The 10556-nt window shown below is 37.5% G+C and overlaps 1 protein-coding gene across 1 annotated transcript; it reads right to left on the bottom strand.

Annotated features, from left to right (window-relative positions):
- Nucleotides 1-1721: 1721 nt before the first annotated feature.
- On the bottom strand, nucleotides 1722-5979 carry LOC113346682 (CBS domain-containing protein CBSX1, chloroplastic-like). Its single transcript, XM_026590165.1, has 8 exons — nucleotides 5587-5979; nucleotides 4370-4457; nucleotides 4218-4282; nucleotides 3367-3415; nucleotides 2726-2778; nucleotides 2392-2507; nucleotides 2225-2282; nucleotides 1722-2148 (listed from the first exon to the last, which is right to left on the bottom strand). Exons 1-8 carry the CDS (start codon nucleotides 5815-5817, stop codon nucleotides 2074-2076), a joined length of 735 nt encoding a protein of 244 aa, XP_026445950.1. The 5' UTR covers nucleotides 5818-5979; the 3' UTR covers nucleotides 1722-2073.
- Nucleotides 5980-10556: the final 4577 nt, after the last annotated feature.

Below are 10556 nucleotides of genomic sequence, written 5' to 3'. Positions count from 1 at the left end.
TCTCTTCTTGTCGATATTTTTCGTTTTTATGTTCTTGTCGACTGCTTTGAGGTTAAAGTGATAAACGAAGACAGACGTCGACTAAACGAAAAGATAAAAGAATATGAATCACTGAGCTTGTATTTGCTCGGAACTGTGGAAGATGGCATGCTTGTGTGGTCCATTGAAGACAAATGATTGTCTTGGAGGTTCATGGTGGTCCTCGACCGTCATATATCTCCAAGAAAGTTCTACCTTTTTTTTCTTCTTTTTTTTGGTGGGGGTGATATGAATGTGTATATACACGGAAGAAGAACTGTCATGGGCACTGTGATGGTGGGTATTAGTTGTTTAGCTCTTTTTAGTAAAAGAGTAGGTTTCATTTCCTTTACTTAATTGAAGTTGTAAAATTCTTTGTGTTATGTGGGAGTTGGAACCAAATTGTAAGAATAAGTAGAAAGAGCTGGCAGAACTAATTTTTCCTGTCTTGGATGACATTGAGTTCATCATACAACTCTTTTGTCGCTCTCTTTGTGAACTTATCTGGTTGCTCTCTTATAAATGTGTTAATGTTTGGCATCTCCCATGGGAGGAAGATACCCCTGGGGCCTGGCCCTCATGGTAAGGTATGTCTGCTCACCCTTTTCGATCTCCTTGAGATTTCAGGGAGATGTATTGTTAAGAAATGCAGAGTAATTGGAGCAAGCCTCTGGTAACATTTTCAAATAACCCAGCACATTGACAGATTAAGAACACAATTTTATGTTAATTGATTCTTCTTTTTTGAGTTTTTCTCACATTTTATGTTTCTCACTTTGGGCGGTGAAGATTTACTATAAAAGTAAAAAAGAAAAAAACTTCTCCCACCTTCCACAGAAAGTGAGAAATGAGTGATTTGATTAATTGTATTTGATAGGGAAACTGTTAAATCAGAATATTTTAATACTCCATTTGTGATAGTATTCCAACTTAAGTTTTTGTTCTTACGGAATAAAACAAAGTAGGATGTCATCATACTTCATTCATTTTGGCTCACAATGTCATATCAAAACCAGTCAGTGTTCTCAAATCTTTTTTCTCATCAAGTCAGACCTACACAGCCTACTTCCCTGTCTCTCTTTTTTTCCTCAAACGCCAGCAAAGTATCTACGCATTTCAAGTTCATTTTCGCATTATGTTACTATCATACAAGATCACTCTCAGATTTCTCTTGTATTTTCTGCTTGTCTTTAGATAGTGCCTTGTAAAGTTCAAGTGTTCATTTCCTGCTAAGAAGAGCATTTAAGGGAATTAAATATTCCTACATAATATTCAATAACAAACTACCCTTCTCTTTGTAATTGTAACTAATCAAGGTCGGCATAACCATGATGTGAATAATCAAGTGAAATTTAAAGGTCAGGCTAAAAAGAAAGTTAATATCTTCATTAAGACTCTTTGTATTGATTCAATGTTATGATCATTTAAAGTTAGGAGGAAAGACTGTTCTAAACCATTATTGTTCTTAGGTAACATACACAAATCATAACTCACATTAAAGATTTCCAAAAAGTTTAATGCACAAATAGTTGCTTCGAATCATTACGGATATGTTAGCTGTTGATTAGATAGACAAACCATAAACATTTAAGACTTGTATGGAATTTTTAACTATCAAACAGTATTTCCTATGTCACCCTACAGTGTCCAATCACTATTTTTACCATGGGACGATGCAGAGAAAACGTGCCGCTCTCTCGAAGTTGCGTTAGAAACTCTCTTCATATATATATCCCGATAGAAGGTACAAATACATAGACATATACACATGTTTAACAAAATGGTTTTGGTTACATTACACACTTCTACGCTTTTCGGAGGCTAAGTACGACAATTCTATGATTAACATAAATCAGAACAACGCTTATGCTATTAGTATTCTGCTAATTAAATTCAAACTAAATTTATGCAATAAGTGGGAAAGCAAACATGATGACGATATCACATAAGGTCGAGATCTGAAGGCGTCATCAACCATTGCACCAGTATGACCAAGAATACAGATTATCGCAGAGTACCTTTGTTTTCAGACTTGAATGACAGGTGGTCTTGGATCTATCCCCTCTTCTCAAGTTCACGTTTTACATAAAGAGCAGCTCTAACTACGTTTCCCCTTGTTATAATTCCAACCTGCATATACGGGGAAACTAAGACGGGAAGCAAACAAAAACCAGTAAATAAATGGTTCTGTAGGTCCGTGTCATACCAGAGTCCCCTTACTGTCCACCACTGGAAGTCGTCGATATTTTGTTTCAAGCAATAATCTGGCATCGAAGGCACAAAAATCAATAATAACCAATTTGATAAATGATAAGTTGATGGGATAGGAGATGAGGTGAGAAAAAACAAAATTCACAAGGAAAAGAAAACAACCTTGCAGCATCTTCAAGGTTGGTAGTTTCACGGACAACAAGCGGAGCAGTCGTCATCACATCAGCAATGACTTGCCCATTAGTCTTACTGAGTAATTTTTGTATCTCATTGAATGTCTGTAACAAAAGAACAGTTAATCTGTCAATCAGTCATTACAAACATTTCATAACACATTTTTCAGTTAGCATGGGTTCACAATCAAAAAGCGTCATCAAAGACCCATAGGTTCACAATCAAAGAGGTGTGTGTCCTCCTATCATCTCTCTCATTGGTCATATTAATCAAATATAGCAAGAAGAGATGTAGCTAGAGACTGAAGACAACTGTAACATACTTTCCAAGAACTGTCGGCTTCAGGAAACATGCTCGTCTCAGCTACACCACCACCTAAATACAAACAGGAAAACAATATTTTAATTCAGTTTCAAATAGTAAATATCGAAGAGTAAGAACGCTTCGCTGTTGCATATAAGCTCTCACCACAGATTAAGTGAGAGAAAAATAGTGACTAAAAACAGGCTGCATCTTATATAGCATATACAATTCAACAAAGTAGAATAAGCTTGTGGTTAACTTCAAGAATCAAATCATGGATACTTGACAAATAAAAGGGATACAAATTAGGGTACAGAGTTATCATGGCACTTATTGTTAAACTATGAAGAGCATAGGCTCGGCACAATCATAAGATTGAATCTATTAAATTAAAATCAGAAAGACTGTCACTAATATCACTGACAAGTCACTTACGAATACGCTATAATTCTAGAACTAATATTGTATAAGTGCCATTGTGTTTCTATTAGATTAAAAACACATAGGCATCATTATTTCATCACTGGGGGATATCTGGCTGAAGCTATTGCTTTCTTTTGACAACATAGAAACCAATCACGAATATAAGAAATAACACTATGGCACTTGATAAAAGTCACTGAGAGCGGTAAGGTTACTCTAAAAGTATTTGATAAATACCTGAGATTGAATCTAGCGCTAACAAGTCGTAATCAGAAACAAGACCAACCTGCAGCCACGAACAGTCTCTGTCAATTTATTAAGGAAAACCAACTTAACCAAGTTTTACTTAGAACCTGATATTGTTAAGTTAAAATTGTTTGGGCAGTGAGGGTAAACTTCAGCTATAAATATATGCCTACTCATTGTTTTGTCGGTCGGTGGAAGTGTTAAAAACTATGCAGGACAAAACAGGACGGAAGGGGTAAAGAAGCAGAAATCTGCATAGCAATAGAGTGCAACAGACGACCCATATAGCTTTATGTAGGTCTCGGTATACTTTTTGTAAGGGGGTTTCATTTTAGGCATAAAAGATTGCACTTTCAGAGAATTCGACAGGTCCGACCAGGTTTATCATAAGTTAGTGGGTGTGACAAATTTCACCCATTCTCAGTTGACTTTGTTTATTTATTCAACTCTTGATACTAATAGCTGCTATTTATTTTGGTTGGTAATTCTACCTAGTTTTATTAATATTTCTTATATGTTGATACTTGATAGCATAAAATGATCGGGTACTAATATGTTAAGAGGTGAAAACAGTCTTTAAGGTAGCCAAAAAGTCTGAGAGGCAAGTTATAAACTTATTAAACTATTGAAGAAGTAAAAGAAACACAAAATCTACATTGAGCTGTTGTGTCCTAAGTGCAAACGTATAAGATCCAAAATGTGAACAGAAAACTAAATACATTTAGATGTTTGATGGATCTGAAGCAGTATATATTCAAAATTGAGACCATTGATATACGGAAAATTGAGAGTAAGAAGCATATACTAATTAGGAAAATTACTACATGATTTTGAATACGCACCAACTTCCAATCATCGTCAATTACAGGAAAACCAGTAATTCTGTTGTCCACAAGGGACTCAAGTGCTGTCAACAAAAGGACTACAATATAAGAAACGAGATGACTAATGGTATAAGACATCAGTTAGGGCATCAAATTCATATAGAAAGTACCTTCATTAACAGTAGTTGTGGGCTTTACTACATGTAGTTCCTCCTTTTTGGTCATGAAATCACCAACGGTATATACCCCATTCTTTGGCTGCAGATTACCATTTGAATACAGAAGTACAAAACAAAACAAAACATCAGGAAATTTTTAATGATAACAAGGGATCCAGGTGACACCTTCAAGCAAACCATACATGCTATGTGCTACACTGCTGATAAAAAAAGAAAAACAGGGACCACCTAACCAGCATCTCACATTATTAATCGGATTTAGTGCCTTTGGCATATCAATCATAAGATTCAAAGATGTTTTGCAGTACATGATGGGAGGCTAATGTCAGTTTTTCATCTTCGTATGACTTTTTTCCCTTTGGTTTTCACTATTAACAGTTGTATGGCAGAGAACTTCTAAGTTAACCTCCATCAAAACCATTTAACTCTACTTTCTTTTTATACATAATGCCTCGATCATTAAATGCATAACGAAAGTCCAAATAATCATTCATGGTACATCTCTTTGGGTCTTAGATGATTTCTCTAGGGGTTGGAGTTAGCACGCAATATTAACGCATTGTAGCGCGCAAGAGTGCACTTAACCAAACAAAGGATTGCTTGCTCCGTCTCTTAAAAACACCCACAATATATTTTTGCAAACAGCATCAATAACAATGTGTAAGTTGGAAAAATGTGAGGCAATGAACTGGAAGCTGAGGTTGATAACATTTATGTAAGTTAGCTAGCATGTCTGTCCATAAGAAAGTGGTCAGGGTTGTGCAAGAGAGAACAAGAATTAAAAAAGAGCTTTGTGGGCATCCGTAGGACCAAATGATTCCATAGCAATCAATGCAAGTGGATGATGAGATTGGCAGTAAAAGAAGGCACAAGACGTATCCATCCAGCACTTAATGCCAATGAAACATACCCACACCTATCCTAATCCTCACTGGTCTGTGACTCTCTTTTTCCATTACTCAATATTAGCCAACCAAAGAAACTCAACCTAAAAATTTTGCTGCCTATTAGGATTTTATGAAACTAGTTGAATAGCAAATTCCCGTGAATTTCAATGATGTCTCTAGATTCTACCAAATTGTAATTCACCAAATTCTGTAATTCACTTGAAATTCAAACTAATTCACAAAAATGATAAAACTAAAGAAAAATAAAATCATCATTTAAAAATCCGGAACATGAAATGAAGCTAAGAGAGATGGACTAACCGGGATAGAATTTGCCATTACAGCACCACCAGTCCCATTAACAACAGAGATCTTGCGATTGAGTGAAGAAGAATTCTTAAGTAAGGAAGAAGAGGACCAGCAAGGAGGTCCTCTAATGGGAGGAGAGAGAAAACAAGGATGATGATAACGAATTGTCGAAGTAGAAGTGATGACTGAAGCAGAAGGAGCCCGCGCGAAAACAAGAGCGTCTGAGACAATCAGTGAATCCATAACTAAATTCTTCTCTTCTCTTCCCTCTTTTTCTGGATTTTGTGTTGGTCTGGTTCCAAGCTCTGGCTGAAGAAGGAAAACCAGTAGAGAGGAAGAAAGAGAAATAAGAGGAGAGAGATAACGCTCAATGTTTTGTGTATATCGGGAATTTGGACGGGTAAATTTTGGATGAAAAGTCTGGAGCTGTAATTATCGTGGAAAATGGAAAATGAAATAAGTGCGGTTGTATTCTATACCCTGCAGCTGTATGAATTTGATGAATTTTGATGAGATCTAAGGGCCATATTGTTAATCATCGTAAAGATAATGATGGGATAGTTGTTATCAAACTTGATATGTGCAAAGCTTATGATAAATTAGAATGGTCCTTTTTTGGGAAGTCCTTACTAAAATGGGCTTGTCTTCTCATTAGTTCGATATAATAAATCAATGCTTGTCGATTGTGTCTTATTCTGTGATGGTGTTCCTTTTGGTCTTATTAAACCTGAAAGAGGTCTGAGACAGACAAGGAGACCCCTTATCTCGCCATCTCTATAGTATATGTTCAAACGCGCTTCCTGCCTATATAGACCCTCCAACCAGAAAAAGTCTTATGGAGGGTGTTGTGATAACGCGCGGCACGTGAATGGAATTCAACGAGGCCTAAAGGTGCAAATAGTAACATTTCCAGTTATCTCTAATTGTAGTGTTTTGATAAGGACGAAGGGAAAAGATCCATAGCCAGTCAGTGGTGTAAAGTTAACCAGCGCCTGTGATGGAAGGAACCTTAGATAATATGTTTCTTGCACTCAAGAAGACAGCCTACAAACTTATCTTTTCATTCATAACCAACACAGAGAAGTACACTTTCTCTTACATAGTTATTCGTACAAACCTTACTCGAATAACTACTCACAGAGTACATCTCAGCCGTTAATCTCTAATCCTATCTGAAACACTAATTAAAGCTATTTATTACTAATTAACTTGCTAATTGAGTTACTGATAATTAAGTACACTAAAATAGGATTGATAAGAGCACCACTCCTTCACTCAGGGCTAGCCAGGAATATGACAATAATCCCCCCTAAAAGAGTTCCTTGTCCTCAAGGATAAAAAGATGGAAAGTGTGCCCTGATGTTGTTGATATCTTCCCATGTACTATCTTCTGTAGAAGTGTTGGACCATTGGACCAGAAGTTGAGGAATTGTGGTGTTATTGCGTGAGATGATTCTGTCTCCCAGTAAAGCTACTGGCTTGACCATGATTTGTCTTTGTTGGTCCACCAGTGGTAGATGAAGAATGGTCGTGACAGATGACCCTATCTTCTTCTTGAGTTGAGATACATGGAAAACTGGATGTATCTTAGAGTGTGCAGGCAACTATAGCTTGTAATCTACAGATCCAATCCTCTCAATGACTTGAAATGGCCCATAGTGCTTGGCAGATAGTTTGAAGTTCTTCCCCAGAGCTATGGTAGTTTGCCTATAAGGCTGTAACTTAAGATAAACGATGTCATTTATTTTGAACTGCCTATCAGTCCTCTTCAGATCTGAGAAGTACTTCATCCTCTCTTGAGACTTGTGTAGTGACTCTTTGAGTAGGTTGAGTATCTGGTCCCTTTCTTTAATATAATCTTCAACATCTGCTACTGAGGTGGTGCCTGATATAGGAAAAGCCAAATGAGGAGGGTTGTACCCATAGAGAGCCTTCAAGGGAGTCATGTGTAGGCTAGTATGATAGTTTAAATTATACCACCACTCAGCTAAAGGTAACCACTTGTACCAAGCCTTTGGTTTGTGGCTAGTCATGCACCTCAAATAGTTCTCTAAACATGCATTCACTCTCTCAGTCTGTCCATCCGGAGGTTCAAACTGGTACCAATGGATTTGAACAAGTCTTGCCAAAAATTATTGATGAAGATCTTATCTCTGTCAGAAGTAATGGATGATGGTAATCCATGGAGCTTGAATACATGGTCCAAGAAATCTTGTGCAACAGTAGCAGCTGTGTAGGGGTGACTGAGTGCAATAAAATGACTGTATTTAGTCAACATGTCTACTATTACCAGTATGACATCATTCATTTCAGATTTTGGCAATCCTTCAATGAAATCTAAGGAGATGTGTTGCCAAGCATGCTTTGGGATATGAAGGGTTGTAACAGACCTGTAGGGTGGGTGTGTTCTCCTTTATTTCTTTGGTAGACATCACTACATACTCCAATATATAATCTTTCATCTTTGGCCAGTAGAAGTATGTCTTTTCTCTCTGATAGCTTCCTTGAATACCAGAGTTTCCACCAATGGCTGAGGAGTGGAGAGAATATAAAACTGTTCGTTTAACACCATTACTATTACCCACATATATTCTGGATTTATACCTTAACACTCCCTTGTTGTAGGTATAGTTCTCTACTGAAGTAGGTGAGAACAGAAGTTTGTCAATGATGTCTTGAGTTGTTGTATCTTGTTCATAGCTCTTACTAACCTCCATGGCCCATTCTGGTTGAGAAATGTTAATGGTGTTGCATGAGGAATTAGGCATCCTGGACAGGGCATCAGCTGCTTTGTTTTCCAACCCATTCTTGTACTTGATCTCATAATCAAAACCAAGTAGCTTCATCAAACACCTATGTTGCAATGCAGTTGTCATCCTTTGCTCTAGTATTTAATACTCTGCTGATCTGTATGTATAACGGAGTGGTTTCTCATTAAATAACTCCCCCATTTGGTCACTGCCATCACAATTACAAGAAGTTCTTTCTAATATATGGAAAGACTTAGTGATATCGGACCCAAAGGCTTGCTGTAATATGTTATTGGCTTTCCTTCTTGCATAAGCACAGCCCCTAGACCCTTAGAGCAAGCATCAGTCTCTACTATGAAGGTCTTGGTAAATTCTGGTAGTGCTAACACTGGAGTGCTACTCATGACTTGTTTAAGATCCTTAAAGGCTTGTTCAGCTTCTTCTGACCATGCAAAGGCATTCTTCTTCAGCAGATCAGTGAGTGGTTTGCATATACCCCATTACCCCTTGAAAATTTTTCTGTAGTAGCCAGTTAAGCCCAAGAATCCTCTCATTTCCTTGATAGTTGTGGGTGAAGGCCAAGGAACCATGTTGGACACTTTAGAAGGGTCAGCTGCTACACCCTTCTGAGTAATTATGTGCCCCAAGTACTCTAACTCCTCTTGAGAAAAGCAGCACTTGGATTGCTTAGCATAGAGTTTATGCTGTCTCAAGACTTCCAAAACCTTCCTTAAGTGTTGAACATGTTCTATATGTGACTTACTGTAAATAAGAATGTCATCAAAGAACACCAAGACAAACTTCCTGAGAAATGGTTTGAACACTTTATTCATGAGAGCTTGGAAGGTTGCAGGGGCACTTGTCAAACCAAATGGCATCACTTTCAATTCATAATGTCCCTTATGAGTCTTAAAAGTAGTCTTGTGAATATCTGGTACATGCATTCTTATCTGATAATAACCAGACCTTAGATCTAGTTTGGTGAATACCATTGCTCCCTTTAGTTCATCTAATAGTTCATCTATCACAGGAATGGGAAACTTATCCTTGATGGTGATATCATTTAATTGTCTATAATCAACACATAACCTCCATGTGTTGTCCTTCTTCTTGACAAGTAGAATTGGTGAAGCAAAGGGGCTGTGACTGTTTTGTATGATCCCTTCCTTAAGCATTTCTTGAACCAAGGATTATATGATTGACTTTTGTACATATAGACATCTATAGGGTCTTTGATTTGGGGGTGTGGAGTTCTGTTTCAATGGAATGGAGTGGTCAAGGATCCTGTTTGGTAGCAGTGAATTGGGTTCTTTAAAGACATCTGAGAATTCTTGTAAGAGGTCTTGAATGGGTGTGGGTATTGATTGAGGTATGGTTGTTGTTGTGACTGCAAAAAAGTGACCCATCACTCCATGAGTGTTCTTCTTCATGAACTTCTTAACTGCCTTGGCACTAATCATCTTTAGTGATGTTCCTTCTCTTGATCCAGTGAGGGTAACCTTCCTCGCTTGATGTTTGAAGCTGATACAGATCTTCTCAAAGTTAAATAAAACATCCCCCAAAGTCCTCAACTAATCAGCTCCTAAGACCATGTCACACCCTCCAAGCGGTAAAAGCCTTAAATCGCTTTTATATCTGTTACCTTGCATTGTCCATAGCAGTTCCTTGCACACCCCTGAGCTGATTTTCTTCTCTCCATTGGCTAATGTGACTAATAGGTGAGCAGTTAGTTCTACTACACATTTCAGTTCTTGGGCTAAGTTGTTGTCCATAAAACTGTGTGTGCTTCCCGTATCAATGAGAATTGAGATGGATTTGCCATTTAAGCTTCCAGGAATCCTTATTGTCTCTCCATTAGAGTTCCCAGTTAGAGCATGCAAAGAGATTTCCATATCAGTCTCTAATGGTGGTTCTTCTTCTTCTTGGTGAATGATTTCTTGATTTTTCACCTCCTCTTAGTCACCTTCCTGCAACATGAAAAGTTGTTGTTGTTTACATTTGTGCCCATTATTAAATGGTTCATCAAAATTGTAGCACAGTCCCTTGTCCCTCCTCTCCTTCATTTGCTCATAAGTTAACCTTCTAATGGGAGGTTGTGTAGTTTGGTCTTAGATTAAAAGGTTTGGTGGGAATGGTGGTTTTATTAAAAGGTTTCCTTGATGGTAGATAAGTAGTGGGGGTTGATGATGAGGATGAATATGGGTAATGAGTAGTAGGTTGTGGTTTGAGAGT

The sequence above is a fragment of the Papaver somniferum genome, chromosome 2 (genome assembly GCF_003573695.1).
Source record: "Papaver somniferum cultivar HN1 chromosome 2, ASM357369v1, whole genome shotgun sequence".
Lineage (NCBI taxonomy): Eukaryota > Viridiplantae > Streptophyta > Magnoliopsida > Ranunculales > Papaveraceae > Papaver > Papaver somniferum.
The sequence above is the reverse complement of the archived record's forward strand: the minus strand, read 5'-3'. Positions and strand labels throughout refer to the sequence as shown.